This window comes from Austrofundulus limnaeus, unplaced genomic scaffold, assembly GCF_001266775.1.
Source record: "Austrofundulus limnaeus strain Quisiro unplaced genomic scaffold, Austrofundulus_limnaeus-1.0 Scaffold784, whole genome shotgun sequence".
Lineage (NCBI taxonomy): Eukaryota > Metazoa > Chordata > Actinopteri > Cyprinodontiformes > Rivulidae > Austrofundulus > Austrofundulus limnaeus.
This window is the reverse complement of record NW_013953186.1, coordinates 76,870-92,121: the sequence shown is the minus strand read 5'-3', so window position 1 is coordinate 92,121 and position 15,252 is coordinate 76,870. Positions and strand designations below refer to the sequence as shown.

Below are 15,252 nucleotides of genomic sequence, written 5' to 3'. Positions count from 1 at the left end.
ACACACACACACACACACACACACACACACACACACACACACACACACACACACACACACACACACACCTGACCTGCATCTCTGTGACAGAAAGCGAGCTGACATCTGTTCTAAAGAAGCAACAGAATATTCAGAAAGGACCACCTGCTCATGACTTGGAGATCTGTGTAACAGGGACGACATACACAGCATTGGTGTTGTTGACAACTTGTCCTGAGTTTGTTTGTGCACATGCACAGCAACATTTAATGATCTGGGCAATGTAGAAACCCTTTACAGCAATGAGTGGGATTTATTACAAAAAAATAAAAAAATAAAATAAACAATTAGAAATGTTTTTTTTTAAAACATACATCTATTAAATAAAATGGGCCAAGTCTCTAACATGTGGCTTCCCGTCTATTTSACTTTCAGGTAAACATTGCAAATACAGTATGACCACCACTTTGATCAGTCTCCTCAGGTACGTGGTCTKGGATGGCTCTGGGTTCAGACCTGCTCACTAGTAGCAGCTAGTCTTGGGAAGTACAGTATTGTGGTATACCTTGGTACTGAAATATGGTGACTGTATATTAACCCTCTGGAGCCTAGTCATGACCTATGAAAAATGCTCTAGCCYGAAAGACACARCTTCTCTGAGACTCTGTACATTTTGAACTACACACCACTTTCTAAATTGTGTTGACAGGCCAAACAAAACCAACGTTATGATAAGTACACGTCACTTTTTTTTATCTGAACATGATCATCTTATCTGATGCGCGTTGCAGCAACACGCAGCAGGAAACAAGGTCGTCTCAAGCTCCTTCTTGTTTAAACATGTTTAGAGGCTGTTAACAATAGTCCAAAGAGAAGAAATAAATGCACGAATGACCATTTCAAGTTCAGCTTTTGACAAGAAATTTTTCAATTTTGAGATGTTCCTAAGATGGAAGTAACAGTTTGTAGTCAGTTGTTTTGCATTTTTTTGTGGCTGGATCAAACAGATGGACCTAAGACACCAACAAACTGTTTGCAGAACCTTATTTTCCAGCGCAATAATCAGAGTTTCAATGTTATCTGAGCTCAGTTGTAGGTAATTGTTACTTAACCACTGTTTAATGCTAGCTAAACAATTTGTTAAGGACTCTAATTTATGAAACTCACTTTCTTTAAATGAATAATAGAGCTGAAAATCATCAGCTTAGAGCTGAATTTGCACATTTCTGAATTGCTGGATTACCTGCCCAAGTGGGAGAATCTAGAGAATAAAAAAATAGGTCACAAAACAGAACCCTGGGGTACACCACAAGTTAGCCTGGTGGTGTCTGACCTGATACCATTTACAGAGACATTAAAACTTCAATCAGACAGGTACGATGAGAACCACTCAAGAACAGAACCGAATAACTCACTAGGATTTCTAAGTCTGTTTATTAGGATCTTGTGATAAACAGTATCAAAAGCAGAAGACAGGTCCAGTAAGACCAGAACTGTGTAGTGCCCTGAATCTGCAGTCATCAAAATGTAATTGGAAACCTTTAATAAGGTTGTTTCTGTGGAGTGAGCTGAAATTTGTCCAAAATATCATACTTTTCTAAAAAGGTGGACATTGTTTTGAAAATCAAGGTTCATGTACAGTAAAAATAAGATAGTGCTTTAGTTTGCCTTCGGTTAAACTAAACAGTAAAAAGTTATCAATTGATGTTTTTTTTACCCAGAAAAAAAGGCGAGGAAACAAAACAAAAKAAAAWAAATAAAAAAAATAAAGTGTATGAATTTCATGAAACGTGACTGAGTTTAAGACTGCCGTCTGCAGCTGAATATTAAAATTAATTTGTGAGGAACAAGAATAGCAATCAGCTTCATAAATCAAACCTGGTGATCAGGTTAATTTTTAATTAGGTTCTGCTTTTGTTTTCAGCGTTTAAAGCACMATCCATCATGTGATAAGTGAGCTGCCATCCAGATCCTTCAATTATCAGTGGGTTTGGTCCACTCTCACAAAGCTGAATTTGACAAAGCTGGAAAATGATTAAGGCTGGCTTCTGGTGCTTTATCAGTGGTTTCTCTATAATTTCTTTTCAGGTAGTTGATGCAACTGTAATTATATATACACAAAATTAAAACAGAAATAAATTGGGGCCATACAAACATCCCTTTCTACTAACGTACTGTGTTAAGCATAGCACATATGCATTTCACCAAAACTATGATGAAAAACAACACTGTTTAAAAAATATTTTCTATACCTTCAATAAAGACAAACACATCATTTTTTATGAATCAGAAAKGTTGAAAAAATGTGTAATTCCACAACATTTGCATATTTGAAWTTTTTCTCGTCACTGAATAAATCACTGCTTCCTTCTGACAATAAATAAAAAGGCTTCACTATGTGATGTACGTTTTATTTTGTCGCTTGATGTCTCATTGTTACGCAGAGACAATACAGCTTCAGCTGTCAACATTAGCTGGTACAGGATGCTATTTTGATAAACATGGGAGGAGGCATGCTGTGTGCTGAGACACACAGAATCAAAGTATTCATAACAATGACAATATACAGCCTGCAGTCAAATCTTGCTCTGGACAAGAGAACCCTATGGAAAGACATGATGTAAATCGTCGTGATGAAATGAAAAAAAGGACTAAAAGCCAGAATATACTGACAGATGTAAGGAAAGGAAGACAGAAAACTAGAGGTCTGCAGAAGAGAAACAATGAATGCCAGCACGGTGACAGCAGGAGAAGAGGTAAGAGTAAGATGTAAAACAGAGGCCTGACAGGGTTAGAACAGGGGGAAATGAAAGAAGCAAGCACAAGGAAAGACGAGACAAAGACAAGATCAGGAAATGTGGAACGATGAGTGAAGAGGTCTGGATCTGATAGGAGAGATGATGAAAAGGGATGCGAGAAGTGAGGAGAGGAGTATATAGGCCTGAGAAAAGCTCCCAGATGTTTCTCAATGCAGCTAATCTGCATCCTAATAAGTGAGCAGGAAACTAATCAACTCGTACAGTTCTGCCTGTCAGTCTCTCTCTTCATCTGCTTCCCACATACAAGTACGCACTTGCACAACACACACTTGGAGACACTCATGCATGCACAGCCCCTCCCGCTCCCCTTCCCCATCACCCGTCATTTGATCCTTCTTTCTAATTCTGGAGTTTATGACTGCTGCCATCTCCTCCCTCTTCAGCAGTAATCATCCATCCATCTGTCCACCAAGAAACCACTTTGCTTCATACAGCTTAATGTGGATCCACTTTGCTTTGTGTAAAACTTGACAGTCACATGTGTCCATAATACAATCATGAACCAGCCAGCCCAGCTGTTTCTGGAACAATTTTCTTTTAAGTTTGGTGGAATCTAATGACTCAGCAAGTTCAAAGAGATCATAAGAAATGGAAACTACACTCTATTACAAGACATTCTGTGGCTAACAGTACAACAACAACAAATTAGCACCACACTGACAATACAGCAGCTGACAAGGTTTTCATACAGAGACTGCAAATACTACACAATACAACCTTATGGAGTAGAACTAATAAGGATAAATTGTTTAAGCACACCTCTAAAATAATGTTTCAAACTTGCAAATGGTATTGTATTATGGATTGTTTTGCTCCCCTGCTTGCCAACATTTTGTTATAAACCTCAACAAAACCCAGTTGTGTTTTGCAAAAAAAATTGTTATTCCTTTGTCAGATATATAACAAATCTACTGGGACACATTTTGTTAGTTTATAAGCTTGGAATAATCAAATATCTGGCAAATCAGGACAAAGTTCATTAATTTGGACGTTGAGACAATGAGATGGCTCTTAGTTTCTTTTGTTATTCAGATATTGTTACACCAGTTATTGTTGTACTGACTTGCTGTCGTACATCAAGAATTTAATATGAATCTGACAAGAGGAGGACACTACAGAGGAGAATGGTAACATTCCGAACCCTGTGGCATCACTCAACAATGTCCTCACTGGGCTTTGGAGCAAGAGGAGACAGTAAATCATGTAATTTCAGCAAAGTGGTGTTAAGAAGTCCTTAAAGTCCTTCTAAAACCCATTCAACTTTTGTCACACATACTGAGCTTCGATACACATTCTTGTGTTGGTTGAATTCTCTTGTGGTAGGCTCTATATGTTACTGCCAATAAAAAGCTGGAATGGCCACAAGACCTCCTATGAATTACCTTTTATAAATCCAACAAACCAGTTATACGGGATGAGTCGAAATTCACAGGACACCCTTTGATCTAATATGGCGACTTTTGAGATGGAGGCCAACAACAGAACATTATTCAGATGTGTCATTTTCCTTTCCTTTCTGAAATAAAAGGGTGCCCTGTGGCTTTTGACTCACCCTGTATAGCCATTGTCAGTGCTTCAACATCATCAGTTGAGACAAACTACACCTAAACTCAGTGGTAACTCTGAGATGTTTTTAAACTGGATGACATGGCAGCATTTGAAAGCATTTAGTGTCTCCAGCTGGTAGTGAAGTATGGTGATGAACAAACTACCTTTCTGACAGTGCTGCTCGAATGTCTTTAATGCTTTACATAATAACTCAAAGCTTCTTATCATCGAAATCCAACTGTGTGTATAAAGACACATAAATCCAGTCTTATTGGACTTCACTGTGTAAAATCTTTTAAGAATACATTTTGTGTGGTGTATCCCATTTTGCATCTAATGAGGCATTATGCTTACCTTCGCACATTCTTTTAGATGATCTTGTGGTGCTACACTTGGGCTTCATGTTACCGGTGCTCTTGCGTGTCATTACAGTTTTATAAATAGAATATCAAACATGCCATATCTCTACAATAATGACAAAAGTTCAGTCAGCGGATCACTAAATTATCAGACTGTCTTTAATAAAACCTTGAATGTAGCTAATGTCAGATAATTGCTATCATTAACGAACTCCTCTTCTTAAAACCACTAATTTAAAACATCAGTTTAATAACAGTTATTAGCACACCAAAGCCCATGAAAGGTTTTGTATGCTATAGTTTCATGGATGTAGAAAAAAGAGGGTAAACAGAGGGTTGGTGTGATAGAAAAAGATGGCAGGGTGCTATGGAGGCAGATGATCCACTGTTTTGACACAAGGAGCAGCCAAAATAAGACATGGCTGTTATGATTTTGTACAAAAAGTTCTAAAAGTTGAGTATGAAACATTTTTGAACATTCAAGCTGTATTTTTGCTGTTTGTGCTTGAACACAATGAAAATATAACTGGGCAGTAGAAGATTTTGGAGAAGAACTTTAGATTAAAAAAATACAGATGTTTCTGTACATTATTTCTTTTTAAAACATTTTTTACACGGGAAAAGAGTAAATTTGTATAGGTGTAGCTGTCAAAACCCTTAGCTAGCACAAGCATTTTTAACAGTGTGTTAAAATAAAAGGCAGCAGCAAAGACAAAATCAGAGCAGAAACATCAGTAATATCACACCAATCACTTTTAGCTAAACTTTTCTGGGTTTAGAGTTTAACTAACATCACACACACAGACATGACTGATGCACTTTTCATTACTTGGAAGGAAATATTTAATGCATTTCTCACAGAATGACATCCAAGCTGTCAAATCTTCCAGTGGTCGGCATCTCCATTCATAAATAATAAATGCTAAAACTGCAAAAGTGAGTCCTGGTGGAATCTGTTTGGTAAAGAACTACAGTGAGTCAGGTGTGCAGAAGGATAGGATGTCAAATCAGTGCAGGTTCAGGTCATGTCAGTGAGGAAAGCCCAGCTAGAGTCCAGGCTGGCTGAAAAGGTGCTGCTACCATCTAAGGTGTGTGATAAAAGTTGTGATGAAGAGTCTATGTGGAGCTTTGCTTTCACTCACAAACTGAACACACTCCTACACTCAGACTGACACAGTCAGCCCTTTAGTGCCTGTTGTTCAATATTGCTCAGGGATGGCTGAGGGATGTCATTTTCAGAAAATAGGATTCCATCAAACAGAACGGAGGACGGGATCAGAAGTCTGCAAAGTTCAACCATTAGTTGACATTATGTGTCAGGACCAAATATGAAATTCACTCTACAAGTCTCACTTATTAAAGTGTAACACTATTAGTTCTGCTATCTAAAGCACTTGGATAGGAAAAAATAATAAAATATACAACTTTCCCTCTGGGGAATTCAGGGGAGGTGCAAGGCTATTAAGCTGTATTTGAGCTCACTTTCTCAAGTGAGAGGAATGAAATGTTGACAYGATGTAACACTCGGCAGATCTATTTTGTTGTTGCTTACTTTGTAGTCAGCTAGATGTCGTAAAAATGCAACACACCAAACATGTATGAAATATTTACAGCCAACCAAATGTAATAACTGAAGGGAAATATAAAAGAGAAGTTTCGGAGCTGACAGTGCTTCAAGTGCATCACTCTGGAGAGAGAAAAAAAAATTCTTGGAGAGAGTGCATCTCTGTGTATGTGTTTTTGAAGTGCTGCAGTGAGACAAGACATGGATACCGAAAAGAACAGGAGTGTTTAGAGAGACTACACCAAAGGAATTCATGTTGAGGCATTAGGAATAAAGACGTGTCAAGGTCACACACTAACAACTGCACGAGAAGCTGTCACGATAACTAAAAATACACGACACTTTGCTTTGACGTTCCGTTTACATAACAAAAAAATACCCAACTCATTTGGGGATTTTTCACCTTTTCACTCCAGTGTGAGACTGAGTTGTTGATGGTGAGCCCACATTGCCTGGAGAGAATCTAGATTACACTGTGCCTCCTCTGATCCAGCAGCTCCTTTCCTCCTCACCCCAAGAGATTTCACTTACAGAGGGGAAAACATGCAGCATTTCAAGACACATCCCAACTTGTCTTCTGACTCTATTTACCCAGAACCCCAGAAAACTGCTCTAAAATGCTCTAAAACATGACTTAAAAGAAAGTAAAAAATATATATTTAAAACCTACAGAGAAGCAGGCAGTTTAAACTGACTTATACATGAACTGAAATAAGAATTTAACCTTATGTGCCTCTTTAGTATTTGTGTCTAAATCAGTTAATTGTTGTTATAAATACCCTGTGTTTATCTGTGTGAAACAAGTACGCTCTGGCATCAGGGATAGAGGATTTGAGTGCCTAAAATCTCTTACACTTCACTTTCCCAGGCTCAGATCCACCGTGTCTCAAGAGGACCACTGTAATGACAGTGACCATGAGTTTAGCTGGGATGTGCATGAGTGACTGTTGCCCGGTAGCTCTAAACCTGACAGTTAAGAAATGCTTCAAAAGACTGGTCGTGGCACACTCAAAACGAAAGACTAACATCAATGTCCCCCATGAGTACGCTTTTAAGACGAATCAGTCTGTATTGGAAGCACTCATATCTGTCACCCTTTTTGCTCTCATCCATCTGAGCAGTTCATGCTCTTCTTTTTAGACTCCAGTTCTGCCCTTAGCACAGGCTCTGGTGAAGAAACTCTGACTGCTTGGATAAAACCATCCCTTTGCAGCTGGATTCTGAATTGCTTTAAAAAAAAAACAGTTAAAAACCATTCAAAACCTACATCCTCAGCCAACGTCTTCAACAACAGCTTMTGTCAGAAATGGGTCTGGTGCTGAAACAATTCATCACGTAACTCTAATAGTTCAAATTATAAATAAATCATTGAGGCAAAAAACATTTAATAAACCATTTAATCCAAATGACTGCTGTCCAGTGGTCACTGTATTTATCAAGAACTGGTATTACTGTGGTGTCATGCCTAACATGCTTATTATAAACAGAGCTGTATCAATGCCAACAACAGATGGAACAATTCAGTGGCTCTTTGCATCCTTCCTCATGTGTGTATTTCCACGAATTGTGATTACTGATTAAAAAAATAAAAGTCTCCAACCCATGCTTGCTTAGCTATTGAGTAGTTTTGACAGGCCTGCCTCCTAACAACATGGCTGTTGTGGAATTGTGATGATTCATAAAGGGAGTAAGTAGAGGAAGGTGAGAAGTGGTGCAGAGTAAATATCTTCTGCATCAATATGAAGAAGACCAGCGGGATAGCTGTGGACTTTCAAAGACTGGTGTAAACTTTTATTCAACTCACTTTATTAAAGGGAGCAGCTGTGCAAATGGTTTAAGTATTATGGTCTATAGTTCCAGCAACATAAAGAAAACCTATCAGAGAATATATTGTCTCAGGAGGCTGAATTAGGCCAGCCACAAGAACTCAGTTCTAATGGCATTTTACTTGGTGTGAGGTGCAACATACACACACCTCTTCTTTCATCACCTGGTACACGGACTGCTCTGCTGCTGACAACAAGGTGCTGCAGATGGTGGTTAAATCTGACTAAAAAAATAATTCATAGCAGTCTTCCTCCTGCAAAGGACATCTACAGCAGCAGGTGCTGGAGGAGAGCGTCCTTTATCACGGAGGACCCCGCCCTTGCTGCATGTGAACTGTTTGACCTCTCCCTTCAGGTAGGAGGCTACGAAGCATTAAAGTGAGAACAAAGAGACTCCAGGACAGCTTCTTTCTGGAGGCTGTAAAGACCTGCAAAACTCTTTGTCTCACTGAATGACCCTTCCCTTTCATCCCACTGCTGTGCTGCAGCTCCATGTACTGAACTGCTTTGTTGTTCATTCTTACTTTTAGGCTTTTAGTATATATTTTTTAAAATGACTGATTCTTTCATACAGCCACACTTTATTGCTTTTATTGAATTAGCAGTGAGTGGACCTGACTGCATACTGTGCTCTCGTGTGTCAGATGATGGTATTTCTTAGAAAAGTGGACAGTAATGACACTAATCCACTAACCTTTCACATTCTCACATACCTGTGTGCATCTTCATCTAATTACTGCTCTTTATCACTTGCTTGATGGTTGTCTCATTTAGAGCCCGTATTGTCTGAGATACCTTCATCATTCTTAGTCTCGATGAGTTACAGGTTTTTTTGGTCGGATAAAGATAAAATCAAACTGTTTCTGACATCTATTGATTTTTTATCACTGAAAAGTGAGACCCTTTCAATTAAAACTATAAAACCCATCCGTGACATGAATGAAAGTCTTCTTATTTTCATACATAACACCTGAGGAGCTAGACCAACTTAAATAAAAAGAAATACAACAAAAACTGTTTGCCAACTGATCTAAAAAAGAAAGTGATGAARGATGCTGCTTTTCCAACTAATGAGCAGAGCAGAATGACAGATTAAAAAAGAGCAAAGTCCCACCCAGGAGTGAAACTATTTTTGTTTTCCAACAGTGTCATAAGGTACCAATGCTGTAGCAACATTCTGACTTGGAAAAAAAAGTCTTTACTTTATACAGAGTTGTAAAAAAAAGGAAAGAAATGATACAAACTGAGAAAATAGGCTGGTAAGTAAAAATACAAAAAACAATACTTGGAAGGTTGAGAGCAGACCTTTCAATGTTTGTGCTCTGTGGTTAAATAAAGAGATGAAAAAAAAGTTGAACACATCAGATTTCACAAATCATTGGAGCATCTTATTTCTTCTGAAATATTTGTTGGTTCAGTGATGTGCAGAATAAAAGTTTATTACAGATGGTATGCAGGAGGAACATTTTCAGAAAGTGTTATGGATCAGCTTCATTACCAACATATTATCTTTACTCTTTATATGATGTGCTCAGTAGTAAAAAATACACAATGACCATACAAAATGAGCCATAAAAAATAGAGTTTCACTTAAAACAAGACTTTTGACTATTTCTGATTAACTAATAACCCTGTACAGCAGGGCTATTCAAATAAATTGCTCAGGTGGCCATAGTTACTCAAAGGTAACAGCTCAGGGGCCGCATCTCCAGGGGGGTGGGGGGCTTGCACAATAATGAAAAACACTACATTAGTGCTGCACGAATTATTTGAAATAACRAATTACATTGATTATAAAAATAATAGTCGGCACAGAATTTTATTATTGGATATTCATATTATTTAACCACTTAAATGTTAATTTGTATCTTCAATAAATACATAAACTGCTGAGGGCAGAATCGCTTCTACTGTCTGTGGTTTCATTGTTTACTACTGAAGAGGTGCTGGAGCGGGGTCATCAAAGAGCGATAATAATAGTGGAACAAAAACACTGTCACATTGAAGAGGCAAAAAAAGCGAAGCCACCAGTTATGCTAACGTTAGCTATTAAACATATTAGCATATTAAATCAATGAATTTTAGTATTAATCTATCCTGTCTCGTCTTCTCCCGTTGTTGTTTTTTTTTCTTCGCGTTGAAGTCTTATTTGAACTTTTGGACTGCCACATCCAGCAAGATTTCAAACAGTATGGATTAATTTTTTTCTTTTATGCAATTGAATGCCAGTTTAACCAAAGTCCTTCTTTAGTTTATTTTGGACTTGCAGCAGGGCAGATGCTATTTTGAGTTATTTGTACATTAGCTGTTTGTTTAAAAGACTACTTGCAGTTTAGTTTGTATTTCATTAAATTTTTTACGATCACATGTAATAATGTTAGAATACATGGGATTAAGCTACTATAGGTTTAAGTTTTATAGGTTATTATTTTGATTTGCTGTGGGAACCTGTTATGTAAAGGTAAAAAGACTGGATAACAGGATGACATTCTCAGGCAGTACTGGAGCTGGGACAGAAGATGTGCTCACCTGGAGCATAGATGGAGAATGTGACAGAAATAACAGTGACTAATCAACTAATTATTTAATTGAAAAAACAATTGACAGATTAATCGACCATCAAAATAACAATTAGGTGCAGTCAAACACTACATTATGTAAAAGAAGTACAAGTGTTTTAATTTGGTTGTTTCGTTGCACTGAAGCACAAGTTTAAAATTAACAATGYTTTAAAATCTATTTTTATATTAAACCAAAGAAGAAAAAATAACCTTGCTGTATGGCAAGAATCATAGTGAAACTTAACCACGTTCAAGTTGAAGCAACTTGTTCTACTTGAAGTTTTGTAATCACATCAACTAAGATGAGAGTAGTGTCTCACAGTTTGTGTTGTCCTTATGTTTTTGGAACATGCACTACAGAATTATAATGTAGACCCTTGTAAAGTAGTAACAATATATGAAAAATGAGTTTTTGAGAGAAAGAGCAATTATGACAGAGTTTGTGCTCACATTGACCATCCTCATTTAATGGATTTGGCAATGAACAAAGAGCTCAAATGAGCCTCTTTTCAGCACAGCCCGAGTTTACGTTAGAGTAGAAAATCAAAATTACATGACAGGTAATAGTTACAGCCATCTGCTTTATGGGCTGGGGAAAAGACTTGCTTGCGTTCAGTGAATCTAATTGGTCTAGGAGGAGCTGTTACAGCAAACAAAAAACAAAGTTGTGTGAAATGTGGTGAAGATCGAGTGGTCAATTTCAAACTGCCACTTTCAAACAAAAGGTTAGAGATGTAGAAAGAAGGGAGAAATACGAGCGAGTCACTTACCCATCACTTTTACAAAATAAGCATCAGCTTCAAAATTGTTCTTCAAAGCGTGGATCATCAAGTCCTTTTGGTTGTCTGCCTGGCTCAGGACAATCATGTCTAATATTCCCTACAAATTAAAACGAGGTATACAGTTAAAAGCTACAAAATAATTCTTAATGTGGATCCCATAAAACAGCTAAATCATAAATAAGTCATGCATGATCATTTGAGATACATTATATTGCTACAGTGGAGAAAAATCAATACGGAAATATTAATTACATMTAATGATGACATTAGTTATAAAGACTGTAAAACCACTCCATCACAATACTCAAAGAGAATAAATGTTTTGTATTACAATACAACATCAGGAGAAAAAGTATTATCAATAACTTTAAGCTCTGTGAACATTGGGCCTCATGCAAGAACCGTTCGTACGCACAGATTTGTTCTTAAGTTGTGCGTACGAGTGATTTAGGAGAATTTGTGGCATTCACCAATGTTTTCGTATTCTAAGATTTTTTTCAGATACGAACAAAATTTACGASTGGTCCAGACCTGTCGTATATTTTACGAACAGTCAGTCTGCTGTTATCCAGACGGGTTTTCTTCATTAATAACTTTATATTTAGTTTAGTTTGAAGATATTTTGAGTTGAAAATAAATCACACTCCATAATTATGTTGACAATAGGCTACTCTGCTTGAATTAGAGTTATAATTTTAATATATAATATAAAATGTCCGTCCGGCCGGCTTATCCGCTATCGGGTGCGGCGGGGGGGGCAGCAGCAGGAGACCCCGCTCTCCCCAGAGACACTTTCCAGCTCGTCCTGGGGGACACCGAGACGTTCCCAGGCCAGAGGGGATATATGATCAAGTCCTGGATTTTCTCCAAAGTGCCAGACTTATTTTGAAAGCATTTTAAAAGGCTTATTTCAAACCCGCATCTGAGACCAAGCGCTGTGGCTTCTGAATAAATGAAAATGATTTAACACAGTTGTTTATACTTTTAGCAGCTCTTTTTTATTCCACAGGTGACCTGCTAAAAATGACAGATTTTCTTTTCTGGATCTCTGACAGACGGACTTCAATCTCTGAACTCGTAAAGTTTTTCTTTTAAGTTTTCGCTGTCATTTTTCATGAATGGACACTTCCTGATATCTGAGGCAGGAATCATAGCCTTATATGGTGTTTTTGGGGTGGTAATTATGCTAATCTCCTCTAGCGTGCACGAGCAGCTGGATAGAACAGGTGTAATTTACGCAGCTCATTTACGCACGTTTCCTGAAGATAGAAGTTTGTTGAATCTGACGTGACATGTTCGTACGAACCCTTTGTACGAACAAAAGTAAGAGAAATTTAGGATAAAAATACGAACATGTTCTTGCATGAGGCCCAATGAGTTTTAATATAGAAACATTTAATAATCTGAAAACAAAAACTGTGTCCTTAACTCTTATCTCAAACATTACTCTGAAAATTAAAGAAAATCATACATAAAAAAAAACATTCTGTTGATACCAATGTGGGCAAAAGCTTTTTTTCTTGCTCTGTGATATTTATTCATTTTGTTCAGCTTTTTGCATCTTATTTTTTACTAGATCCCTGGGAAATTCTTTCCATGTCAGCTAAATTGAGTGGCAGATTTAATACAGTGAAATTAAAATGCTTAGAAGATATTTAGAAAAAGAAGTGTATGACTGAAAAGGTTATGATGAGAATTACTAAATTCTTGGTACAGATATTAAGGTTCAGGTGTAACTAATGGAACAAACAACAACAAAACACATTAAATAAACACAATACCATCTACTCACATCCTCATAGATGTCAAAGAAAGTTGCAATGAAAGCATTCTTGATTGCTCCCAAGTCTGACTGGTCCCAATGGATGTGGAACATTCGTCCAATACCGACACAGCTGGGGTTGTTACAGGGAACGTTCTCCAACAGGAAGGCCCGCTGTTCGCTGGGGTCAAAAAGAGGCAAAACACAAATTATTATTTAAATCCAGGATGATGACAGAGAGGCTTAATGTCATTTGATGCTGTTTCATCTTCGACTCAGTCAGATAATTTATCAATTACATCACACCTAACATTTTGTCAAATTAATTAATATTTACTAAGCTCATCCAATGCCGAGTTCAGAAGGCAAGATAACTGTGTCAATTTTTGGCCTGATTTTGCCCTTCTCACAATCTTAAAGGATGCTCCAATAATCGTGATGGCTCTAAAGATAATTTTAGAAGATATTCTTGCAGTGTGGGGGTGTGTTAAGTGTGATCTAGTCGGCTCGGAAGGACATTGGGACAATTCCAATCGCAAATCTGGGAGATTCAACATGTCGGATTTTCTTGGCAAAATATCCCAGTCAAAAGAAAAAAAACTGCCATGGCTCACCACAAAGTCTGCTGGACATTGGAAAGGTATTTTTGAATTGTTTTTTTTCTCGGTTAAAATAGTCCACAAACTACGGCCATTGCTTCTTCCTCATCTGCAATGTTTATTTACTCCCATTTGATCTCAGAAAGTCTCGCACAACTTCCTGTTTGAATGTTTGCGAGGTCTCACGTGATTTCAGGAGGTCTCGAGAGATTTCCCATCTGACATCTGAATGTTTGTGAAGGAAATCTGTTAGTGTGTGAAGTGTGTTGTCTTTTCTGTGTGGCTGTACACCACACACTGTAGGAAAAAAACCCGGTTATGTCCAGGATTTTTTATCCTTGTGTGGGGTCTCTTGGTCTTTGAAAATTGGCTGACAGTTTTAAAATCTTGCCGTGTGAACCAGGCATAAAACAGCTTGGGAGTAATGTTCAGCCAGCTTAACCCCTCCTTAACCTTTTAGGTTAGGTTTACAGATCAAAACTGGGGAACATGTGACATCAACATAATGTAATGACAAATTCTCCTGGCTGGAGCCCAGAGCAGTTTCCTCATTTACACAGAAAAACACACAGTTTAGTTTTAGGGGAAATAAAGAAAATTGAGAGACAAAAAAGTAGTTTTCCTCTATCTAATCAGGTATACAACATTTTGTTTGTACTAAATTGCATATGTTGAAAACAAGTGTGGCCTCTTTCTGCAAATGCAGATAAAAGGTGATTGTTTTAGTTGTTTTGAAATAAATCCCTGCAGCTCTAACCTTTTTCCCCCTCTAAACCTGTGTGCTCAAACTGAGCAAGGATAATATACATGTGCATTCTTATATAACATACATATAAAACACATTTTCTAGCAGTAACATGTTCCTATTATATGCAGTGTTAGTTATTCTTATTATTCTATCTCCATAAAAAAGTATCTGAAAATACAAAATCCAAAGTATATTTGAGCATAAAAACAACAAATAATGATAATGAGCCAAGAATAAAATGACTCATTTATTCACACACAGTGAGCTTTTTAAAACATGGGCACTGTGTGCACCATATAATAAATATGGCAGTAATAACAATAATAAAAGATAATACTACTTAATAGCTGGCTTTAATCAAGCAGCCAAAGTAGTCAAACTGATACCTGAAATATACTGGTAACTCCCCTCTGAGCTTTTTGCTTGGTGCCATTATAAAAGCTTCCCAAAGGGGAACGGTTTGTGATCCAGTGTTGTTATTGTCATATTGTAGTGAGCTTTTTATTATTTGTTCGTGTATTTATTTTTTTAACATAAATTGTGTGAAGTTTTTTTTTGTAATCTGCTTTTCAAACTCCAGGTATACACAGCAGGTATCATTCATGCAATTTTTTTTTTTACAAAACTTGTGATGACTTGATGCTTAAAGCTGCTGTATGTAGTTTCTTGGGTACCCAAAAACTTAGAAAATTTTGAACAGAAACA

At 37.3% G+C, this 15,252-nt stretch overlaps 1 protein-coding gene across 1 annotated transcript in view; it reads right to left on the bottom strand.

Moving 5' to 3' along the window:
* The window catches only part of itfg1 (integrin alpha FG-GAP repeat containing 1), a gene marked incomplete at its 3' end in the record, with an annotated part of 106,248 nt that overhangs the window by 44,305 nt on the left and 46,691 nt on the right, over positions 1-15,252 (bottom strand). Inside the window, 2 exon segments of the mRNA XM_014028579.1 lie at positions 11,427-11,535; positions 13,231-13,381. Of these exon segments, the coding sequence (XP_013884033.1) occupies positions 11,427-11,535; positions 13,231-13,381 (260 nt within the window).